This window comes from Lynx canadensis, chromosome B1 (genome assembly GCF_007474595.2).
Source record: "Lynx canadensis isolate LIC74 chromosome B1, mLynCan4.pri.v2, whole genome shotgun sequence".
In the NCBI taxonomy this organism is placed as follows: Eukaryota; Metazoa; Chordata; class Mammalia; order Carnivora; family Felidae; genus Lynx; species Lynx canadensis.
The window spans coordinates 7,522,830-7,548,910 of NC_044306.2; the positions used below are offsets into that span (position 1 = coordinate 7,522,830).

The window sequence follows — 26,081 nt, forward strand, 5'->3', positions numbered from 1 at the left end:
GAGATTCAGTGCTATGGACTGACTCGTGTCCTCCTAAAATTCATATGTTGAAATCCTGATGCCCAATGTGATGGTATTTGGAGGTGGGGCCTTTGAGAAATATTTAAGCCATAAGGGTGGAACCCTCATGAATTGGGGACTAGTACCCTTATAAAAATGGCTCCAGAGACATCCGAGCCCTTCTACCACAGGAGGACACAGTGAGAAGGTGCCAGCGATGAACCAGGAAGAGGGTCCTCATGTAACATGACTGTGCGGGCACCTTGATCTTGGACTTCCAGACTCCAGAGCTGTGAGAAATAAATTCTGTTATCAGCTACTTAGTCTCTGGTATTTTTTTTTATAGCAGCACAAGTGGACTAAGACAGGATTATTTTGTCTGCCACCAAATTCCTACGCTGAAGCCCTGACACCCAATGTGGCTGACTATATTTGGAGATAGAGCTTTTAGGAAGTAATTAAGGGGAGGCAAGGTCATGAGGATGGGGCCCTAATCTGATAGGGTTGGTGGACTTATAAAAAGAGAGAGATCTTTCTCTCCACAAACATGCACCAAGAAAAGTCCATGTGAGCATATGGTGAGAAGGTGGCCAACTATAAGCTAGGAAGACAGTTCTCACCAAGACCTGATTGTGTGGGCACTTTGAGCTTAGACTCTAAGCCTCCAGAACTATGAGAAACTTAATTTCTGTTGTTTAAGGCACCAGCCTGTGGTATTTTGTTACGGCAGCCCAAGAAGACTGAGACAGTGATTAAATGCTTTGCTTCAAGTTAAAATCAGTACCTGATAAATCCAGGAAGCAAACTCAGTCCTTTTGAATGTTCAATGAAACTTTATCATATAATATTTTCTCTTCAGCCACAGAGCATACAGTATACTTAGCAGGCTGTTAATCCATAATGGATCCATAATAAATACTACAAAACAAACTAATTAAACACACTAAGAAGCGTTACCTTCTAAAAATGAAAAAGAACCGTGGAATTCTTGTCTACATTCTCATATAATAATATGTATATTTGCAATAGTAGCAACAATAGCTGTACTCTCTTATTCAATTATAAAAGTGGGAAATTAAATAAGACAATAAATACATTGTCAATCAAAATCAAAATACATTGTAATCAAAAACCAAAAATCACAATGCTGCTTTCCAAACATAACCAAACCTTTTGTTGTATATACTTACTAATTTTTTTCTAAATGCACACTTTTTAATCAAGATGCAACCATACTACTCAGATTATTTTTAACCTTTTGTTTTCATTTATAGATATAATTCTACAACATTTTAAATGGTTATAATGCATATGTCATTGTATAGGTATACCATTATTTATTTAGTTAATCTCCTACTGAATGTTTAGGTGGCCTTTAGTTTTGAGGAATTAATATTATTTCTTATTTTTGTGAATGTGTCTAATTATCTGCTTAGAGTAAATTCTTAAGATTCTGATATATGTCATCAAATTACCTTCAGCAAAATGGGCCTGTTTACATTCTCATTCACAGTGCTGGAAACATTTGAAGCTAAATCTAATGAAAGTTTGACAAGACTTTTTTTCTTTATTGAAGCATAGGACATTTCCTTTTTATTTTTAATATATTTAAACTATGTCAAGGAAAATTGTGTAAAACTCTATTTTCTCTACACGAAATTAGATTTTAAAATATAATTTTACAGCTTATTTTCAACTTCTCTGGAGTCTGTCTTAAGTGAAAATGTGTGAGACTCATCCAGTTGAATTAATTTTGTTTGTTTGTTTTTAGCCACCTTGCCGAACTCTTGTATGCTGCTCGTACCTGTGGTCAAGTGCATATTTAGGTAATTTAGTCTTCACTGAAGAAGGAACAAAATGCTCTACAATAATTATTCTACAATAATTGCCTAAATTCCTCCTGGATCTAAGGACCGTGCAAATGATGAGACTATTTATTACTGCTTTCCAACCTCTAACACAATGCCTAGCACACAGTAATCGCTCAATAAACACTTGCTCACTACTGTCTTCTTTGTAGTCAACTACTTTCTATTCATGCTAATCTATACTTAATTTTTATTGATAATTGTACAGTTAAAAAGTAACTGAAAGGCAATGTGTGCTGGAGAGGAAGCATTAGGGAGTTTTCTCAGTCTTTTAAAGAAGTGATAGTATTTCATCCTATTTAAAAGCATTCTTTTAGATTTTTAAAATTTGTAATACTTTATCAGTAATATTCTCAGATTTCATCTATTACACAGTAAATGCAAGTCTTGCAGCGTTTTTGGAAATAGAGGTTTCCTGGAACAAGGGTCACCTTCGAGTCCGCATTCCCAACAGTTAGGTCTATTATTGACCATACTGGTGTTCCACTAAAATTTACATTTAGAGTATTCTTTTTAAAACTAATTTCCTCACAAAGCTCCCTTCTGGTACTGTGCTCATTCTCCTTTATACGTTTCACATTTTTTTATTCCTAAAATTAATAACTTTGTGTCAGCGTATTCTAAGGAACCCATTCTATTCATTTTCTTGCCTCCATCACCCTCCTACGTTCTGGTCCAATTTAAGTGATTCAAAATGTTCATCTTTGATGGCTTGTGAACAGTCTTTTCCTGCTTAACAGCATCTTTCTTTGTTTCCATACCAACTTGGAAGCACCTGCGGAAACAGAGAGGTAAACAACCCAGAGGCTAAGAGTTTACCGTTGTGTTTAATCTACGGTCATAGAAATGGGTCCACAGATGCATTCTCCATACACTAAAAAGTGAAAACAGTGCGGTCCTCTGCCATGCCATACATTTACATTTCAGAACCCGCGTTCTGGAAAGCACCCACAGCTTAAAGTTAGTATTTGCGAAAACAGGTCAACATAGTTTACTGCAGGATACCAACGGATTTGCAATGGCCGCTATACTAACCTTGACTGGTCAGAATAGCCCAGCTAGCTTTTCGTTTAGTAGAACGTTCTTCTACACTCGCTAGCCTTCTTTTCGTGAGGATCTGCTGTACGCAGTCCCTTTCAACAGCAATATCTGCGGGCATCGTGTCGTAGACGTTTCTGTCTGCGACAACCAGGTATCATAAGTGCAATTGCTCTAGCCAGAAGAAATACCAGCGACTGGATTTCTAACTACTTTTTCCTTCCCTTGAGACTTTCACAAAGATTCCTGTGTGCTAACTGGAGAATGGCCTGGATACTGAGCTCTATTCAGAAACACTTGGAGCGGGGTTAGTAAGGAGCAGGTGGGGGATGGGCCAGAAACGCAGTAGCATTTTCTATTTTTAAAGTGGAGACTCAGCAGCGGCCGGAAGTATTTAACTATTTGCATGATACAGAAAGGAAAAATGTGTAAAACTGCATTTCCTACTGGGAAACAGAACAGAAATGAATTCTACGTTTAAAATATGAAAGCCTATTTGAATTACTGACAAGTCAATCCCATGTAAAATTGTCCCTTGAAAACAGCTACAGACAGAACGGTAGAGCCAGAAAGCTCTGTTGTGATCAGTGAGTGGTTAGCCTTTCTTCTTCATCCTCGGGAGTAAACAGTGTTTGTGCATTAGGATCAGCTGGTACGTAGCTCATGTTCGTTTCGTAAGAATCTAACTTTAGAATTGGCTTCCCTACAAAATCACAGTCCTGTTATTATTTATATAGGCACAGCTCACTATTGTGATTTTTTTGGAGGTCATTTCTAGGCCAAAAGGCGTCAGCGGTCAATTTAAGTACAACAGATCTTTCACCCTAAAAGGCAGAGCAGAGCAGAGAGGAAAAACTGCACCTGTGCCTCGTATTTTTTGCTGGCATGTAAGTTAGAACAGGGTACGCTGTCCATGACTGAGTCAAGAGCAGCGACTGAACCATGGTTGATCTCCAGGGATTAACTGAGCTGGCGGTCATGTTACACAGTATTAATATATTGAGATCTGTCTTGATGAAAAACGGTCATAGAGTCTGTTACCACCTTTAACTTTTTTATCACTATTTTTTAGACTCCACCTTCTGTTGGCATATACAGAAAAAAAATTATTGGGGTATTGCCTTTACATAACAAGCTGGGTAAGAACAAAAACATTTCATGCGTAAAATTATTTCCCATGCGCTACCCCGTTAATAGTTGCTGCCAGATTACCTCGCCAGTATTTACCTCCAAGTCATCACTAATAAACACCAATATCTTTCCCTTATCTTGAATTAAGCTTTAATCCTACGAACTATGTGATCTGAGGCAAGCAGCTTAATGATACTTCTGTAAATGAAGAACTTGGATAAGATGACCGTCTTCTGGCTCTAACATTCTTTGATCCCATTCTTTGATTGGGATTCTATGACTGACATACAAAGGGCAAGGGTATATGAGCTGGACGCATATTACATTACCACAAAGGAGGCCACACCTTCCCAGGAAAATGAGCTCAGGGCCAACTCAGCTGAGGCAGTCTGTATGGGGGGCACATTCCTAGGGGTCTGAGAAGGCTGAAGGGTGGTCGATGAAGGGGCTTATTCAGTCCGTTCTCTCTCCATGTCCAGTTGTCACTAACTGTAGGTTCTTTGTCCCCAGGTGGTGGCCACAGGGGAGTGTGCTGATCTATACAAGCCGCACGGTAAGAATAAATACTAATTTTTGGTTTAAAAAAAAAATTCAGTTTTACGCTTTTGACTTTTTGGCTTTGTACTTTTATTGTTGCAAGATAAATATAGGAGGCTTTATTGTGAGAGTTGGGATAATTTTTGTTCTTGAAAAATTTTGGACACCAGATACTGTCATCATTTCCATGGTTGTCCCCTCTGGGTTGTGTGATCAGAGTGCATACCTCTGTTATTTCATAGACCTAGCACTGTACCTCTTGAACAGTGGGCGTTCAAAGCAAACAAAAAAAGTTAAAGAGTGATTTGAATAATGGCATTCACAAGAATGCATCAGTACTTCAAGAAGGCTTTCTGTAGTCCGTGGGGGGTAATAAATTTCCAGTGCCGTGGGGAGAAAACAAGCAGTTAACTCAGATGTGTGCTGGCCTGCACAATACATATAATAATTCACACATATAATCAAATGGACTAAGGGAATAATAATCACTTCTTTCACAAATTTTCAGTGCATCCAAAGCGAAAGTAATTTTAAGAAATGACTGCAGGAGGGGCGCGTGGGTGGCTTGGTCGGTTAAGCGTCCGACTTCGGCTCAGGTCAGGATCTCACGGTCCATGAGTTTGAGCCCCGAGTCGGGCTCTGTGCTGAGAGCTCAGAGCCTGGAGCCTGTTTCAGATTCTGTGTCTCCCTCTCTCTCTGCCCCTCCCCTGTTCATGCTCTCTCTCTGTCTCAAAAATAAATAAACGTTAAAAAAAAATTAAAAAAAGAAAAACAAGAAATGACTGCAGGAAATGGAAGGAAAATGTTGTGACAATTTAGTGGAAAAAATAAGGAACAAAATGCTAAATCTATGGAGTAGCTCAACTGTATGATTTCATTTAAAAAATGCACAGTGAAGTGAATGTGTTTCGGACCAAATCACTTGAATGCTGGATGTCGGCCATTATATGAACATGAGCGCACTGTGAAATATCTGGATATGTAGAAGAATCTAGCATCTTTCCTTGTGTCAATGTAAAAGTGGACTGGATAGGCTGCAGGATATCATTGGGCAGAAGTTTTAAAGTAAACTAGTATTCGATACAACGCTGCTGGAAATAATAAAAATTACATTCCAAGTAAGATAACAGATCCTGCATTACTATGCCTCAGAAAAAGCATGTGAGTTCACTAGGGATCAGAGATGACATACTACTACTCTCCACAAAGGCTAACGTAAAATTCTACATCTTTTAGGAAGGATAAAGGAAACGAAACAGGGCCACTCTATTCCCATTTTAACCAACGCTGATGTGTCTGAAAAGTCGGGGACCTATGTTTGGGCTGGTTGCCAATCCTCAGTGAAAAAGTGCTGTGAAGATTGGAAAAATTTCAAAGAGCGCTGGAAATCATCAAAAAGCTAAAGGCACTTCTACCGGAGAGCAATCTGAGTACCTTAGAAATTTCAAAATGAGAAGTTGAAATCTAAGAGGGATTATGCTAGAACTATATACAATCATCCAAGACACCGTTGGGAGTGAATAAACTTTTTCAAGAAATTCTGAAAAACGAGATAGTGGGATCAACTTCTGACAGTTTTAAAATTATATTTGGGACACAAATGGAAACTTTTTTTGGCTCGCACAACCAATCACAAACTGCAGGACCTCACTGGTTCCAAAAGGCAGTGCTGGGCTACCACCTGAATCTTGGGAAACAGGTCAGGATGAACAGACGCCCGCTTGGATCCAGGTGGCAGTTTCCCCCACTTACGGCTATGGAATATTTTATCTTTATTTATTTATTTTTTCAACGTTTTTTTATTTATTTTTGGGACAGAGAGAGACAGAGCATGAACGGGGGAGGGGCAGAGAGAGAGGGAGACACAGAATCTGAAACAGGCTCCAGGCTCTGAGCCATCAGCCCAGAGCCCGACGCGGGGCTCGAACTCACGGACCGCGAGATCGTGACCTGGCTGAAGTCGGACGCTTAACCGACTGCGCCACCCAGGCGCCCCCTATGGAATATTTTAAACCCGGACGCTCTCCACCACCCGATTCAACAGTTAGCAACTCACAATTAGTCTTGTTCCTTCTGTCACCCATCCTACCCCACTCCTAGCATCACTTTGAAGCAAACCTCATTATACCATTTGATCCATACATACTTCAGTCCACACCTCTAAAAGATGAAGACTCTTGGCGATCAGAACTACAGTATCATAATCATACAAAACGCAGTCATTCTGATATATCATCAAATACATGTTGGCAATCTTTATTTTTCGAAGAACAACTCAGTTCACAAATTGCCTTCTAGAATAATACCTAAATTGATCGTGTTTACATCCTTTCTCTTAGGACAAAAGTCTGTGATCTCTCTGCTTTCTAAACGTCTTTTTAAAAACGTCCAGGTTCCCATCCCTGAAAAGAAAATGTTTGTCTTCTCTAAAGTACCAATGGCTTGTGAAGTACAAGAAAATATCTTCCTCTTAAATCATCACACAGATACGTTAGATTCCCTTGTACCTGTTACTGCCAAATTTCCACCCTTGCAAAGTCTCATCAGGAACGGGGCATCATTCAGTTCTGGGAGGCTGTTTTGCCAGGGGTGTCTTTGCCAGGCCACACGTACATGTGTCTCAGAAACGTCGTCTCTGAGCCCCCCTCTTGTCGCTCCATTCTGTTTTCTCTTCTATTTTACTGAAACATGAGTACCTAACTCTGTTGGCCTAGTGATGGGGAGTGAGGGCAGTGGAGGTCTGAGGGCAAACCTGACACGAGTGTCCTGGGGAAAAGCAGAGTGATTGTTATCTAACAGTTAACCTTTGTCCAAGGGTCATTCGCTGCTCCTCTAAAGGTTGCTGGGAGACCTAGAGTGACATCTTGTGGTCCAGGACAGCTTCTCTCTTAGTTGCAACTGAGTGGTTAGGTAAGGCCCCAGGGGTCTGAAAAATCGCAATTAGAGAATATACGGTTAGGACGGTGACACAGCCAAACGTATAACACAGTGCCTAACCACAGTGGATACTTTATCAGCCTGGGTGTGCAAGACTTTGAGAATCAATATTACGGAAGGAGGTGTTTTCAATATTACCAACTTGTTTTGGTATGATTTTTTTTTAAGTATAAGCGTAAATATAAAATCCGGTTAAATTATACCCTTGCGCAAAACATTTTATTGTAGATCCTGAAACAAAATGGAAGGGGCTTCTATTGAGGAAAATGTACCCGTCCCCAACGTCCAGGAAACTTAACAGTGAAGAGTAATTCTCTGTTAGCTGTCACTTATGGGTGATTTCTACCATACTCAAATGTTTATTAGTACTGAGAGTTAAAATCTTCTCAAAATATTTAAAATATCATTTTCAACATTATAAAATAAAAGATGTCCCTGGATTTGGGATATTTTTCACTGTACCAAAAGATGTACATGATTTTCTTAAAGGCACAAGTAATCCCTATATGTGGAGAGAAAAAAGTAAAATACAATTTAAATTCAAAATCCCTAAGATTCTAAACCATGAAAGGCTAGCATAAACTCAAACTACTGAAGTATATTAATTTCTAGTTGCATAATGAATAAGTTGATACAATGTCATTCATTCATTCATTCATTTGCTCAGTATCTCCTAGGTGTCTAATAGATGCTGTATCCTGGGTACACAAAGATGAAAAGACAGTCGCCAACCGCTTGAACCTTAAACTCTAGATAGCATTTCAGAATTACATGAACCTCACTCACTGTCTAAGAAACCTCTGTATGTCCAGGAATCAGGGACTCTTAGAGTCATGACGTTCTTGGAAGTTCCCATCTCTAGGTTGCAGTGATGCCCCTTAACTTCAAGAAGTGTCCACAAAATATCTGATTTGCATACAATTTTCACTGAAGTTAAATAAATAGTAAGCGGTAAATAGTGATTCCCAATAAAGAAGAAACGACATTACAGTAGAAGATGCCATTGAGAAAGGAAAAAAATACAGAGAATCTAGCCAAAGACATCAATTCTGTCTTTGAAAACAGGATTCAACATTTCTCCAGACTTCTGTTGAACATATTTGTGCAAGAAGGTATATACACTTCTAATTTTGTTTTTCAGCCATAATAAACAGAACTAAAATACTTAAAACTCCCACTGATGTAACTATTGTTTCCCAACTCCACATACATCAGCAACGTATCTACGCTTGGCTTAACAGATCTCAGGAGATCCACTTTCTAATAGAGCTATTCATTCCAACACAGAGTAGTAGTTAGGGGCCTTAATACTGCCCTCAAATGACCAAATCCGGGTCCATACCCCAGAGGGGGCAAACGATAAACGTGTTACCTTGAGAAAGTTACCTCATTTCTTTGTGCCTCAATTTCCTCATCTGGAAAATGGGATAACAGTCCTACCTCACAGGATTTCTGTAAGAATTAAATGAATTAATATATAAATCAGAACCGTGCCTGGTATACAGTTAGCCCTCAAATAATGTTAGTTTTTATGGTATCATCCTGGCTAATGTAGAATTGTACATATAAATGCATCATTCAGGCTTTTTTCATCAAATCTTGACTTTCCATTTAGTAGTAAAGTTAAAAAGCAAATTAAAAACTCACAATGCTCCAGCATTCACTTACTGGTAAACGCCACAAATATTCACGGTTGACTAGTTGCTCAGTGTCTATGGTGTATATAAAACAGTTCTTGGTCTACTGGATATAACTTTGCTACTTTGTAAGCAAAACAAAATAAAACAACCAACCAAAGAAAATCAGCTAGTAAAAATTAAGCAACAAAAAATGCAGACTAGAACAGCTGCGGACTCAAAAAAATGTCTGTCCTGTGTCAGAGGTGAGTCTACTGGTCACAAAGAAAGAAATGCTGGTTGATATATAACTGATCAGCCATTTTCACATAAAAATTACAAAAAAATGAGAAAATACTTAAAATATTAGAAATGAGAAAATTTTTAAAAGAGAAGGAAAGAAGCCACAAATTTTGAAGTACAGTAAAACCTTGGATTGCAAGTAACTTGCTCTGCACGTGTTCCACAAGATGAGCAAACATTTCTAATAAATTTTAACTTGATAAACAAGCGATGTCTTGCAATACGAGTAGTACGTGACGCCCAATGTCACATGATCACAGCTGAGCCAATGGTCCTTGAAATTCGCTTTGATATAAGAGTGCTTTGAACTACAAGCATGTTTCTGGAACGAATTATGCCCGCAAACCAAGGTTTTACTGTAATTGCAAGCAGCATTATTCTGGAAACGTAGAAGTCTCTCAAATATCCTTATCAACAGTCCTTAGGTTCTGGAAGGTTTTACCAGGGGTGATGAAGCTGGATGATTTGGACAGTCCCTGAGTACAGCTTTGTTCAGTTGAATTTTACTTCCTCTCTTCCCGAGGTAAGTGCCCGTTCAACGGACAAAGAAATGAATGACAATTCCTAGATGTGCAATAATGCACTTTAGTGTCTACACTGAAAATCCCTTGATAAAGTTAATTGCCATTAGCCCAGGGCATTCACATGCATAAGCTGATCCATTACTTCACCATGCCAAACTTCTTCCCCAGTTTCCTTTGATTATGTCCATATTCATTCATCTCCAATACCATCACCCTTGGGTCAAAGGCTTAGACCACGCTACTGGATATTCCTGTACTGTAACAGGTACTAACTGTCCTCTCTACATCCATTCTGGCATCGTCCAATCTCTACTGATTAAGTGATATGTCTGGGTTTGCTTCAGAATAATCCCAGGGTGATTTTTGCAGGTTTGATTGTGTACTTCTGCCAAAGCAAGGTTGTATCTCGTAACAGGGTGTTATCTTTCCGCTCAATCTATGGGCCAGGATGTTATTTAAAACAGGCACCCTTATCATAAAAATTTCTTAGAAAGCTGATGCTTCACGCTAGATTTGGTTTGCTGATATTTTATTTAAGATGTTTGCAGCTATGTTCATGAGTAAGGTTGACTTCCTCTAATTTGCCTTTCCTTTACGGACTTTTTCAAGTTTGAGTAACGTATCCATTAAACTCTGATCACTCGGAATGTTCTAGAATGAGGAATTTTTTGTAGCAGTTAGTTAACCTGCCTCTGTAGTTGCAGGTTAAGAATCTCTGTGAGGCTGCTGTCTTTGCAGGTGTGCTGGGCTTGAAGTTACCATAGCCTGTCTGGCTGACCGTGGTAACAAGAGCCGAATGTGAAGTTGGGGAGAGCAAAGGTGTACTTGAAGCCTTGAGGAAAACCTGGAACAGAGTTTGTCTGTCTCTGGGGTAGACGTCCCTGTCTCCTCAGGGATGTTGGTGCCCTGAGGAGAACTGGTGCCTTTCACCCCAGAACGCACACACAGCTGGCCTGGGACTCCGGAACCCAAGTGGACAACCTGGAGGGAGCTGAACTAGCTGTAGATCTGACATTACCAGATGGCCAGTGACACGTACAAGCAGGATGGCACAAACGTGGACTGTAAGAGCGGCAGCTCCTCTACTCTGCCATCCGATGTTCTACAAAGTTCTCCTCTGCCCAATCCCAACCCAGACCAACACTAGAAAGGGAATCCTGGGAAGAAGTTTTGGCATAACTAAGTTGACGTGGTACAAAGCCACTAGATGTAATGGTTACTAACTCCATGAAAGGAGCTGGGGACTTGTCCTTGGCTTTCTCTGCTGTCATGGTTCACCTACTAGAAATATTTCTACCTATAATGCTTGGTAGACATCCCAGGTTATATCCTCTGCTCTTGGATGTGTTTTGGAGGAAGTTTTTTTTTTTTAAGTTTATTTATTTTTGAGAGAGAGAGAGAGGGATAGAGTGGGGGAGGGAAGATACAGAGAGCATGCAAGTAGGGGAGGGGTAGAGAGACGGAGAGAGAGAATCCCAGCCTATCGGTGTGGAGCCTGATGTGGGGCTCAATCCCACGAAGATCCTGTGAGATCATGACCTGAGTCGCAATTAAGAGTCAGACGCTTAACCGACTGAGCCACCCAGGTGCCCCTGCCTGTAAGTCTTATCCCGCATTAATATGGTGATACACTTGCAGGTAATATTTCTCTTGGGTCTATTCAACTTTTCTGAATCCTTATTTTTTAAACGAGTCATTAAAAAATATATATTGCTGGCTATTACCTAAAAAATCTGAAAATGGTTATCTTTAAACAAGAGAACTCAACTTATTTATTTAAAATAATTATTTAAATTACTGATCTATTTAGTTACTTATAGTTAGATTTATTTTTCCCATGTTAGTTCTGTACTTTGTCTTTTCCCCACCTTTTCTATGTTCCTTTGTTCTCTTTCTTTAGATATTTTGGTTTGATTAATTTTATAATTCCATTTTCCCCTATTCTCCTCTGAAAGTTATATACTGTATTTTTTTTTAACTCTGGGCCTATTATTTTATTCCAACTCCAACACTAAAGAAAGCTGCAATAAAATTATAGACCTAATCTTGTCTGCAGAAGTGACATATTTCAAGTACAAGTTTGGAGGGACACATGTCTCATACCCCAAAGCACAAATTCCCTTGTTCCCTGGGGTACCAGCTGTAAACCACATGTACATCCATAGCTACTTACATCTGTAGCACAAAATACATACATTGCTAATCATTATCTGCCAATTATCACTCTACAATACTATATATATGACTCATACCTAGAACCTCTCTTTAGAAACAAGACCTCACATCCAGTGCAGAGAAAAAGTCTTTCCCGAAAACTGGCTAGCTCTTTAATACACCTCAACCTTCTCTTGCTACCCAGTGAAAACAGCCAAACTGAACAGTCACTTCAGTGAAAATGACCCATGCCTCGCTTCAGCCACCACCCTCCTTATAGTTTGTCCTCTGAACCTGGCTTGTCAGGAGTTTCCAGATCACCTTAATTACTCCACAGTTCATTACCTGGAAGCAATAAGGCATATTACAGAAAACTATGCAAACATAATAAAACACAGAAAGATCCCAAAGTTGACCTTGGCATAGATTTAGTAAGGAGGCCACTTGTGACAAGCACTGAGTGTTGGATGTGAGTGATGAATCACTCAATTCTATACCTGAAACTAATATTACACGGTGTGTTAACTAACTTGGATTTAAATGAAAACTTGAAAAAGGAAAAAAAAATAGTAATGGTTATTTAAACCTTTTATGGACACTTTGAAGACAGTTGATGGGCCAGGATGTAATAGGAGAAAGGAAGAATGATACTGCTAAATCAGGTTTTTCTGAGACAAGATTTTTAAAAGTTGAAAAAAACTCATCTTAAAAAAGAATAATTCTCCAGACCATCTAGCAGGCAGGTGCATTCCATGGGTCCGGGAAGTAAGGAATGGACGCTTTGAAAGATCAAATAGTTTAAACCAGTATGACTGCCCCAGACACAACCACAGAATGCCAGTGTAGGCAACACATGCCAGCGTGTCACTTACGAGGTGAGTCTGGGCCCTGTGTACTGATAATTAGGCGAAAATGTGAACTCCATCATTGATGATATGAGGAATGCTAAAAAAAAAAAAAAAAAAAAAATGCATTTGCAGAAGTAAGTGCTCCTTAAGTAAACAGGATGCCCAGATGTATGCACAGTTAGAAACTGCTGGGTTAATAAAGACAGAACAACACTCAGCTAACGTAACAGAAATAATAAGGTACTTCCTTAAAAATGGTAAAGGTTGTCTACAAAACCAAAGAAACAAAAACCTTCAGGAAACATTATACTTAATGGCAAAATGTTGAAAATTTTCCCTCTGAATGGAAAAATTTAAAAACAGACACTAATTATCACCGCTCCGTCAAACACTGTACTGAAGGTTTTAATCCACAGAATAACTGAGGAAAAAGAAAGAATGGCGTAACAATTAGAAAGGAAGAAACACAACTGGCATTAGTCACAAATAATATGATTTTCTACCTAAAAAACCCCCACAGCACCTACAGACTCCTATTAGAATTAATGAAAGTTTGGCAGGTTCGCTGAGTATAAAATTAATATATCAAAATTAATTGTATTTCTCTACGCCTACAGTATACAGACGGAAAATGAAAAAATTTAACAAGACACTTTTCACAGTACCATAGAACAATTTAATACCCAGGAATGAATTCAACAAAAATATGTAAGACCTCCTCAGGGGATAATAATAAAACCTTACTGAGAGACATTAAAGAAAACCTGAATGAATGGGGAAATATATCATGTTTAGTCATTGGAAGGGCAAGTACTGCAAAGATATGAATATCCTTGTAATAAATGATTGACAGGTTAAATGAATCACAACAAAAAACCCGACAGGTGTTCTGTGAACCACAGAAGTTGCTTCTAAAATTTGGAATTACAAATTACTGAGGACAGCCAAAGCTACTGAGAAAACAGAACAAAATGGCAGGGGGAAAGGAAGGCTTGTCCAACCAGGTATCAAGGTATTTGAAAGCGGTAGAAACCAACGTACTGTGGTTTAGAGATGTACCCAGGAAGAGAGCCCATAAACAGACCTTTGTATGAACAGACGCTCTACTTACACAGAAGGGCTGCGGCAGTGACCGTGGTTGACAGAACGTGTGACTGACTTCCTACTAACTGGGAGGAATATAATTGGCTATCCACTTGGAAAAAAGGGGCTTACCACTCAAAAGGTCATTTGCAAATGGATAATTTGAAAGGAAAGCTTTAAGAAGAAAATACAGAAAAATACTTATGAGGGCGCCTGGATAGCTCGGTTAAGTGTCGGGCTCTTGATTTCGGCTCCGGTCATGATCTCATGGTTCGTGGGATCGAGCCCCGTATGGATGCCCACGTCAGGCTCTGCACTGACAGTTCAGAGCCTACTTGGATTCTCTCTTCCTCTCTCTCTCTGTCCCTCCCCCATGCATGTGTGCATATGGGTGAGGGCACTCTCTCAAAAATAAATAAATTTAAAAGAAAAAAATTTTCATTATCTTGAAGTATGGCAGGAATTTTTAAAGTAAATTACACAAAAAGTGTTAACCGAAATGGCAAATATTTATAAATTTGACTATGTTTACAATTTTTTTAATGTTTTATGTTTATTTTTGAAAGAGAGAGAACATGAGCAGGGGAGGGGCAGAGAGAGAGAGGGAGACTAAAGCAGGCTCCAGACTCTGAGCTGTCAGCACGGAGCCTGACGCGGGGTTTGAACCTACAGACTGCGAGATTATGACCTGAGCTGAAGTCAGACGCTCAGCCGACTGAGCCACCCAGGCACCCCTAAATTTGAGTATTTTTAAATAAAGAGCGTCTATTCATCAAAAGAAAAACCATAAAAAGTGGGAAGCTGAGCCACAAAAGATATTTGTAAGTAGTATCTTTAAGTTTTTCATTTTTGATTTAATTGTTAGAATATATAAATAACTTCTAAATCCAAGAAAAACAGGGCAAAAGACCCAATAGAATAGATGGCAAAATATTTGGTACACACATCACAATAGTGGAAGCACAGATGGCCAATAAGCGTATGAAAATGGCATTATTAGGGAAATGAAAATTAAGCCATACGGTTGCATTAGACCATACATAATCTGCGTGCCCGCTAGATTGGCAAAAATTAAGAATACGGACAATACCACATATTAGCAGTAATGGGAGAGACTGTGAATTCTCATACACAGCGGGTTTCACTGTAGATAAAATCACGTTGGAAAACAGTGTAAAACCAACTAAAAAGCCAAAGTTATACATGCTGTATGACCTGGCGATTCTCCTCCTAGCGCTGCACAAACTTGCGTGTACTCGATGTTTATCTCCATATGATTCCTAGTTAAGCCAAATTTGGAATTTACAGCGCTGAAAATGAATGAACTCCAGATACACAAATGCTTCTCTTGTGCTGTTCGGTGAAGAAAGTAAATCAGGAACATATATTTAGAGAATGGTTCGATTTATATACAATTTAAAAGCAGGCTAAACCAAACTGTCTCTACTTGAGGTATATTCAGGGCAGTGAAGCCCTTAAAGAAAGACAAGAAGACGATCACCGGAAAAGTAGTCACCCTCTGTCCACCCACCCCCTGTCAGAATAAAACAGGATGTTCTGAATGGAAAGGGGACACCTGGATGCCTTCTGAGGTTCTAGAATGTTCTAGGATGTTCTATTTCTTGATGTAGATGGTGGTTAAACAGGTGTCTACTATACAATCTTTTACTTTTTTATTATTAAAAAATTTTTTGTGAGAGCGACAGAAAGAGAGAATCTTAGCATGTTCCATGCTCAGTGTGGAGCCTGATGCGGGGCTCGATCCCATGACTCAGAGATCATGCATGACCTGAGCAGAAATCAAGAGTTCGATGCTCAATTGACTGGACCACTCAGGTGCCCATCTGCTTTACAGTCATTTATAAATGTCTGTAAATGTGTTCTGTTTCTTTTTTTTCCTGATGTAGTTTATTTTATGATGACAAAAATACTAATCAACAAAAGGAGGCCAGCCGAAAGGATTTTAAGTAGAGGAGGGGGCTAGCAGCAAACCTAACGGTCCAATAAGAGAAAGGGTCGCACTTGGCTCCCGTCACTCCGAGCGGCAGGACCCGGGGGCCCCCCCTGCTCGCCCGCCTGCCTGAATCTGCTGAGCGTCTGCTCCGTGCATGAGACCAATAAGGCTCTTCTCCCGTTTGTGCAGAAATGTTAGCCGTTCGCCTCTCCGGGACAGAGTGCCCGAGATGACCCATGGGCTTTCTCTTCGAACCGCAAGTGTGCATGCCAGCCAGGGAGAGGAAGGGGACCATGGGACAGAGCACTACCCCAGCGTGGCTGCAGAGGAAAGTCGCTAACCATATGTTTCAGGGGACTTTGGGGGACCCCTGAAGTGACTCATTGAAAGCATGTCTGTCTGCAAGACCACAGGGACTGTTCTAAAATAACTGTCATTATGTGTTCTGTGGTGACTCATGACAGTTCTGAGCAGTTCAGTTGAGTACATTCTCCATGTTCTGGAATAGGGCAGGTGAGGTCACGGGTATGATAGATTCACAAAAGGTAACTCGGGTTCTCTGTGCTGAAAACTCCTCTGGTCAAAAATGATTCACCAACAGGCAAAATAACATGAAAGAATCATAGTGTTTCAGAGCGAAGAGAGGACTCAGATCCCACGGACTTCAGTGATTGACGGATGGTTTCAAAGGAGCCCCGTGAGGCCAGCAGACCCACCGCAGAGCGTGCGGGCAAAGCCTGGGGCTCTGCCTTCAGACAGCACAGCGACCACTCTATTGGCTAAATTGAGCTTCTGGAGCATAAGAGAAAAAGTCAGTGGCTTAAAAAAAAAAAAAAAAAGCCTTTAAAACCCACTGATTTTGTCTAACTTCTTCATTTTGCAGGTACAGAAACCGAAGTTCAGAGAGGGTAGGTGCTGTCCTCAAGGTCATCCAGAACATTACCAGCGAAGCAAGACCGGAGCCAGCCAGGATTGTCCGCTCCCCACCAGTGTTCTTTCCATCTGCCCTCGACATCGTGGGCAGACACACTAAACTGGTGAGCACAAAACCAGGAAGGCAAAAACAGATCTAACGACCTCTGGCCCCTACCCTGTAAGGTTTCTGTAAGGACTAAATGAGCTCATGATCGCAAGGGCTCTGGACAGCCCGTGGCGTCAGACGGAGACCAGAGTTGGTGTTTGCTCTCAGATTCTCCTAAAACGACACTTTCCTTGTCCTTCCTTCTCTTTCCCCGCTTGGTTACAACGTTCTGTCCCTGCCGACTGCCAGCCTGAAATTTACACAGGTCCACAAACCCATACAAGGAATGAAATGGGCAACCCGTGTTCTCTAGTCTGAGCCCGACAGCTGCTGGGGAGAAAATCTGATATGCGCCACGGACAAGGACTTAACATAAGAACAATTTTACACATAATCCTTCTCCTCCCCATAGTTCTAGCCACAAATGGTTTTACCCCCACGAACCGTGTATTCACGGAAGGGTCAGGCATCGGCAGCAGCTGCGGGTTTTACGTTGACATTGAAGGGAGAGGCGTGCTGACGTCTGTGTCTGCCATGTTGAACGTACTTGGAGGAGCAGGGCTTAGAGCAGGAAGCACCAGAAAGTCAGGAGTCCCAGGTGTGCTGGCCTCAACTCGAGCTTGGTGTGAGCGGGCAGCCTCACATACGCTCGGGCTGGCCAGCTCCGGTGTCCCGGGGGCCAGTCTGTCCTTGTGTGTCTGTCCAATCTGTGTCTACCCCTGGCTGTAAGGGCCACTGCTCCGTTTCACCCTTGTGCTTCCTTATCCTGACACTGACATAAACCAATCCCCCTGCCCCCTGCAATCCTTCAGACGCCCCGGTACAAAGAAGCCAGTTGCGTGATGGGCAAAAGCAAGATTTAAAAAAAAAAAAAAAAAAGTTTTATGTGTATCATTCCTACCACTTTGGTAACTAAAACAGACACGACAGAATTTGGGGCCCAGGCCTGAAGGGTGAAGAGCTAACATCCAGAGGTATTGTTTGCAGCACGTACTGATCTAAGTTTTACGTCAGCCAAACCCCTTCTCGTGATACCTTCTGACACTTGACAAGAGAAGACCCTCTCAGTTATAGTTCTGACGCATGGCGTTTCGGGTGTTTTCTGTTTGTGACACACGCTTCGCGGTGCCCTAAGGAGCATCCGGTTTAAAATGAACAAAGGATGAACATTTAGTAACATTTGAAGTTTGGCTCAGAAAGTTAAAAATTTTAAGAATAAAAATGCATTCCCTGAAGGTGAAAAATCAAAGAGTAAACAGATAGCATCCCTCACCAGAAGGGAAGCGGTCTGGGTTCATAGGCGATGATGAATAAGATACCTGAAGACAGGTACGCTGTACGAGTCAGTGAAAAAGAGACAAGGGAAAGGGTTTGTTTTGTTCAAGGAGGACAGTTAGGGGCAATCCAGGAGGTAAAAAGGAACCAGGGAAAAGGGACAGTAAGTCTGATTCAGAAGGACAAGGAGTGGAGGGCATTACTATAGATTTCGATTCTGGACAGTATTGATTTTCTGTCTTCATTTTTCCTTGAGAATTAACTCCCAGAGCCTCTCCACGAACATATACGTAGTGTCCATATGGGTCCACACCACTGGGCGAGGCCTGACAAGAACACGCAAAAGCCTGTGTGGAAAGTGGTAATAAAATCCATGGGCTTGAGTGATTGTGAATCCTCCTGCTTTCTACCTCCCTTTTTGCCTCCTTCATTTGTTCCTTCCTTCCTTGATTATTTGAGTCCCTGCCACATGCTAGGCACTTTTCTGGGCTCCAAGGATGACACGAATCTGTGTCTCCAAGAGGCTTACAGGCTGGTAACGAACCGACCCGGTGGCAAAGTCAATGTTGAATCTGTTTAGGATATCCCATGGACGGTGAGGGTGGGGGCGTGGTGGGGAGCAGCACAGGGCACTAAGGGATTCTGTGTCTGGCCGGGATTATCTCCAAGACCCTGAAAGACAGGCTGAAACCAGAAGCAGAGATAGTTCCGGAACAAGGACATTACTTGCTTCATACTATAAACCAAAGAAACAAAATCCCACAGAATGGTCAGGATGAGTGATGTCAGAAGCAACATCAAAATACCAGGGCTCGTGTTTTCACTTTCCTCTAACTAGATCAGGAACCTTGAGTGAGTTCCTCTATGTTTTCAACGGTTTCCTTCTTTGCAAAAGAAGCATTAACGCCATCGACTTTGTAGAGGACAGTTATGAGGATGACAAGGGATAGAATGTATGGAAAGACTTGGTGAATTACAAGAAAAATAGACCATATTATCATCAGAAAGTGTAAGACAGGTCACGCAGAGTTAAAGCTGGGAATAGAAAAGATCAAGAGACGTGCTAACCACCCCTATTAGGTCCAATTACAGGGTATTTGAGAAACAAGAGATTCACTTTTTTTCCATTTCTCATCTTCTCCTCCTTCTCCAACATTAACCACATAATATCTACTAGGAAAGCATCTCAATTTAAGAAAATGTGGTATATGAAACATTTATACTTACAAAATAAATAGTTTCTTTCCAAAGGAACTCCTTTAAGTGACAAGTTTACATGGTGAGACAAAATCCAGTGATTTACTAAGAGCTGTTTTGTACCCAACTTATAAAGTACAACTGTACCCCTCTCTCTCCCTCTCTCTTTATATGTACATATATATATATATATATACACACACACACACACACATAAGTATATATATATATATATTGATTGGTATATATATGCATATATATATACACATATACGTGTGTGTGTATATGTGTGTGTGTGTGTGTATATATATATATATATATATGTATATATATATATATATATAAATCGGTATTTTACCAAGTTTTAAAGCTTCAAAAGCACCTAGGATATGGCTATTAGGAAAAATAGCATGTGTGTTAGAATATTACAATTCTGTATTATAACATGGAACTGAGGTCTATCGTCTCATGAAACAGAAGGCCAGTATCGTAGCGGTGTCATTATTCCTTAAACAGCCTATGGCAAACCAGGCTAGACTCAAGACACCTCACGAAAATGTCGGGGTCGTCAAACACTGCTTTGTTACTCAAAAACGCTGCTCTCCAGTTAGGGATATCGCGGTTAGACATTCCATTTTGAGAAAGTTCTTTGTCCATTATCATATTCCTGCCAAATTTCAGTAGCAAGGCCTCATTTCTGATTTGAGGTTGAGGTCCACACCGGGCCATGTACACTGTAGGTCCATGCCGGGCCATGTATATTGCAGGACAGCAACTGGTCCCTCAGACCTTGCAACTAACAGCCTTCATATCCCTACGGCTTGCATCACTACTTTGTTCCCAGGTTATAAGGCATACAGTTTAATGGTCTCTTACTCAAGAGGCAAGACGAAATCATTATTTGTGATTTATTATTTTCTCAACAGAGGCATAGCCACCTTCAGATAACCTCTGCACTAACCTCATAAAGAAGCAAGTGTTCCAGGAAGCTCGTGGAGGGGTATTTTGCAAACCTGTGCACAGGGCCCCAGACAATTTAAAATACTGATAGGCTCTGAGCTTTTTCAGTGAGTCTATGAAATAATCCTGCGTCCTTATTTCCAGTTATAATCTGCTTTGTTTTTTTATAAAAGGGTTATTTTTCTCCCTTCTGATGAGAAAGAAAAACAAATGCTTTTTATAAGATATGTCCAGTGAAAACCTATGTTTTGCTAGCTTCCTGGAGAGGCCGGCTGGCAGAGAGAAACAGAAAATAAAGGAAAAAAGCCGAATCCCTCCACGAACTGACTCAGCCCTTCACGGCTAGTGTTGTCATTATTGTTTTTTGTCTTCCCTTTTCAGCTGCCAGGGATTAAGAGGAAAGAAAATAAAAGGGCAAGAAAGTTTGGCAGAGAAAGTTAGTATCTGGTGCTGTGATACTTTGGAGGTGAAGCAGCTTCAGCTCCTTCCATGGCCCTCACTCCAGAAAAACAAAGAGAAATTTGTGATACGCCATTGTGCTTTTACAGCAATGCCTTTGCGGGAAAGGTGAGGTTTTCCTACAGCGGAGCCGTGAGCAGGTTGGCCCAGGAACATTCCCGTCTGAAGGATTTCTGTCAACAAGAGTTCCTTTGATAGAGTAAGATGGCAGAAGAAATGTCTGCAAGTAATTCTTTTTTTTCGTATTTATTCATTTTTGAGAGAGAGAGAGAGTGAGCGAGTGAGCGGAGGAGGGGCGGAAAGAGGCCGGGGCCAGAGGATCCAAAACGGGTTCTGTGCTACAGCGGTGAGTCCCACACAGGGCTCAAACTCATGAACTGTGAGGTCATGACCAGAGCCGAAATCAAGACCCGGATGCTTAACAGACTGAGCCACCCAGGCGCCCTTCCGTTGGTTGTTCTTAAATAAACGCGTGAATAAAGCCAACCACTTAAGCTTCTGAGACCATCTACCTGAAGAGCTAATGCGACGGTGGGCAGAATGCCCCAGCATTACTGTGTGCTTACAGCAACTGTTCAGCAAACACCATTTATTATAATTTCACCATGGGGCGCCCGGGTGACTCAGTTATTACGCATCTGACTTCGGCTCAGGTCATAACCCACAGTCCGTGAGTTCAGGCCCAGCGTCAGGCTCTGTGCCGACAGCTCGGAGCCTGGAGCCTGCTTCGGATTCTGTGTCTCCCCCTCTCTCTGCCCCTCCCCTGTTCACACTGTCTCTCTCTCTCTCTCAAAAACAAATAAACATTAAAAAAATTTATAATTTCACTATCTTTTTTTATTGATGCCTCTCTGAGCTACTAAACTGTGGCAGTTTTGTACCGTTTTTGAAGAACTGTAAAGTAGTGTACAAAGAGCTCACTGTTACAGAGTGACTATAGTCCACAACACTGTGACGAATGGTTTAAGTAATTAAAGTATATCTCATAGAAAATGTACCATAACCATCTGAAATAAATATCATTCTGTCTGTTTTACTAATGAAGACACTGAGGCTGCAGACTTTAAACAACTTTCCTAAGATCTCACAGCTGGAAGGTGCTAGAACCATGACAGAATAATCTATGTATGGCTAAATCACTGTTATCTGTAATGGGATTTGAAACTCCATTTCCCCCTGATTTAAGGTATTTTCTTTATTCCATTAGTCTTTTCTGAGTTTCTTCAATATCCAAGGCATTGTTTTTCTTATATGCCACTGGCTGTTATTTCAAAGACCAAGTGACTTTTCGCTTAATAAAGAAGTATAATTGCCTTCTCCAAAATGACAGCACTATTTCCCTGCAGTCTTGTTATAATTCAGTATCCAAGTATTTGGCAAGAATCATGTTTGCCTCTTGAGCCTCAGGTTAATTACAAACTTCTTTTCTTTTCCTTCTAGTTAAATCCCTTGTCCTTCAAAACTCTTATCAAAATATTTTGTTACAATGCTGTAGAACCAGGTTTGTGGTCATTTGTGTGTGCTATTTAAAACGAACCTTGAGGGGCGCCTGGGTGGCGCAGTCGGTTACGCGTCCGACTTCAGCCAGGTCACGATCTCGCGGTCTGGGAGTTCGAGCCCCGCGTCAGGCTCTGGGCTGATGGCTCAGAGCCTGGAGCCTGCTTCCGTTTCTGTGTCTCCCTCTCTCTCTGCCCCTCCCCCGTTCATGCTCTGTCTCTCTCTGTCCCAAAAATGAATAAACGTTGAAAAAAAAATATAAAAAAAAAAAAACGAACCTTGAAATGATTATAAAAATCTCTAATATTGCATCTAATTAATTTTCATAAATCAAAATTCCTTTAAAAAATATTATTACTTCCAACGGGCCCTAAACATCGAGCGCATTTAGACAGATTCCCCTTTCCTCCACATTCCTAGACCATCACGCCAGTTAGGTATACAAGTATTTTTTCAGGACTTAATATTCTCTATACAGGAGATAGTCTCTCCAACCCAAATCACTCTTAGTTTGTTGCTTTCTTTGAGTGACTGTAAGTAGCCGTAAAACTTGGCTTCTAGACTAGATTTTACCAGATGAGCAATTTCATCATAATGGCGGAATGGAGAGAACAAAGCTCACATTTTTGTGTAGCGTCCTTTTTCTTCTTGGACAGTCACTATGAAGAAATATTCATTCCTTCCCAGACTCAACAGTTGTGTGATCCTGTGGGTTTGAACTCTGAAGGAACTAGCACTTTTTCCTTTTCCTAATTCCCCATTCTGGATAGAGAAGGAAGTCAGACCCAAAGCTTCCAAATTCAGAAATTCATTTGGTGCTCCACACTGTGCTGAACGTTCTGTATTACTTGCCCTTGATGGATGATAGGAATCATCATTACTCTAGTGAATGAGGTGGTGTGGAAAACAGACGGAGCTCATCAGTCTCCTCAGTAGATCATCAGAGATGTGTTCGGTTGTTACGAAGGGGTTCCGTTCCCCCCAGACTCACAACTTACGTGCTCCTTATTGACTGCCGCTGTGGTGTGTTGGGAACTCTTTAGAATAGCTTCCTCCCACGCTTTGGTAGCAGTCGACTCTACCAACTGACAAGGAATTGCGCGGCATTATGAGGGCGCAGAGGCTCCGCGGGCCTTAACTTCCATGGCTCTCACCGTCCGTCTTCATTTAAACCAAGCTGCACACTTGATGACTGAGACTAAGCCAGCGTTTCTATTTAAGAGCATGAATGGCACTTCGGTATCACGTTTCAGTTTGTTTGTCCTCTGCCCATAGTTTAAGACTCTCAGCCTTCTGGAAAGAGTGGCTGTGTTTCTGAATGTTTCTATTTTGCTCAGTAGGTAATGGTGGCATGGAAATTTTAGCTGCCCTCACGGAGACAGGATGGCTGCCTGCCACTTCCCATGCTTGCCCACATTCCTGACGCGCCCGAAATGTTTACCGTTGTTGTGATCCTTAGGAAAGAATGCTGAAAGGTTGCTCAGTTGTGACTCATTTTATGAGGGGGTTAGGTTCCCTGAAGATGAATGTGACCTACATCCTATTTTAAACAAGCGGACACCGTTTATTTGTAAACACCATTTTATCCTTTCTTTAAAGAAAAATTCCTCTGAAAGTCCACCTTCTGAAACTTCATAAAAGTAGGGCTGTCCCGTTTAGAAGAAGGGGCCCCCCCGGGAACCCTGTCCCTGCATGCTGACACAGCCTCTCCATCCCACAGGCTCTTCTGGAAAACTCCTAAATCTACTTAGAGGGCAGATTTTTTTTTTTTTTTTTTAAATCTGTCCCACAGTAACTGATGGAGAATTAGAAGATTCAGAAAAAAAATCATTCTAATAGATGTTGTCCCCAAACCTAAATTTCACAGAGTGGACTGGTTTAATCACAGGCCACCTGGAAGGGTTGGCAATTTAATAATTTATGAGACTCTACTTCCCTGATCTGCTATCCGGTGGGCATCTGCAGTCTTAAAAGCCAACGGTCTCCTTTGTAGCACTGCTGAGAAAAGGCTGGAAAGAATGAATGATTTGTTCTTCATGCAGCTGGTAGAGAAGAAATGCCAAAAGTTCTACGGACTCCATAAGCAAACTCTTCTTTAAAAAAAAAAAAAAACAACTTTGTGAGGGTGGTTTCAAATGAAGAGGCTTTCCAAATACCCCACCTGCTCTCAATGCCATGGTTCATCTATCACTGGGGACAAACCTTCCTGTCTTCTCCCTAGGTGGGAAAATGAGCTTAATGTGCTAAATTGTTGCCGGAATCCACAGAACCGCCAGAGAGCCACTCCGAAGACGTGTCCTGCTGATTCCACGAGGAGGAGGTAGTTTGTCTTCTCTGAGATGGAGTTTGCGAAATACACATAGGGACGTATTAACTCATTACACCAAGGATTCTGTAAAATACTTCCGGGGGTAATTATTTCCATCCTTAGGGAACGGCTCTTTTTTGTGTAGCCTGAATCCAGTCAAGGCAGCAGAAAGCTCTTACTAGAACTATTTACTTGTGGCTGTCTGATTTGAGAAGACGTGCCTTGACTGTTCACACTGGCACCAACCGCCCCTCTATGGATCCTTATCTAACATTTATCCATCAAGCTTTGCCCCAGATGAACCAGGCTTGCTTAGTTCCACATTCTAAACGTCCTCTTTGCGCTTATCTCCAGCTTGCTGTCATCGCCACTCGTGCATAACGAGATGCGGTCTGCCTCTGAAATTGACTCTCAAGCCCCACCTTCTTGATGAAGGGCCCGATACTCTCAGGGGACTTCCTTAGAAAACACTCATTACGGATCTGAACCGTTTTTATCTTAGCACCGTATGGATTTCTACTTACGTGCCGTTTGACTGTTATATATGTGCCGTTTGGCCCCACATCACCGAGTCTCCTTTTGCTCATAAGGGAAGTCATGCCGCACATGTGGTAAATACATAAATTTCTGTAGGTGCACGTACGTAATATACAGACACACGTATTCATCTATGTGCGTGTAGCAAGGACATTGGGCCAGAAATAGGCGTCCAAGTACTTATCGAACTGATTTAAATTCACAACTGTTATCAGTTATGCCAATTAACAAGAAAAAACTTATTACATTAATTTACCACCTTCTAAAAGAGTAAATTCAAAGGCAGAAGGTCCAGACCTACTTTTTATTCTTCAACTGTCCTTATTATATAAAATCTATAGAACTGGTTATAACAATGCCTCCTATCAATATATGCAAAATTCATTTTGAAATTTTTTACTAAAATACCTGTTATTTTTCAAATGCCTTAGTGGATAAATAATAAACATACTTATTCTTGCCTAAAAACATTCTTTTTTTTATTTAAAAAAAAATTTTTTTTTTAAACATTTATTTTTGAGACAGAGAGCGAGCATGAACAGGGGAGGGGCAGAGAGAGAGGGAGACACAGAATCTGAAACAGGCTCCAGGCTCCGAGCTGTCAGCACAGAGCCCGACGCGGGGCTCGAACTCACGGACCGTGAGATCATGACTTGAGCCGAAGTCGGACGCTTAACCGACCAAGCCACCCAGGCGCCCCAAAAACACATTCTTTTAACAATAAAACTTCGGGCTTTTAAGTAAAAATTTAGGCAAGAGATATGTGAGTCAGAAATAATAATAATAATAATAATAATAATAGACTGAAAGATGAAACAGTGAATGGGGGAGTGA

The 26,081-nt window shown here is 41.0% G+C and overlaps 1 protein-coding gene across 2 annotated transcripts in view; it reads right to left on the reverse strand.

Annotated features, from left to right (window-relative positions):
• Positions 1-26,081, reverse strand: part of ASB5 (ankyrin repeat and SOCS box containing 5) — a 53,072-nt gene that overhangs the window by 20,502 nt on the left and 6,489 nt on the right. Inside the window, exon 1 of one of the 2 annotated variants that reach the window (XM_030312079.1) lies at positions 2,904-3,124. The exons of the other annotated variant lie outside the window; for it this stretch is intronic. Coding sequence (XP_030167939.1) covers positions 2,904-3,027 — 124 coding nt within the window. The 5' untranslated portion in view covers positions 3,028-3,124. Of the gene's footprint in view, positions 1-2,903; positions 3,125-26,081 lie in introns of those variants that run through there. 2 annotated transcript variants of the gene reach the window in all.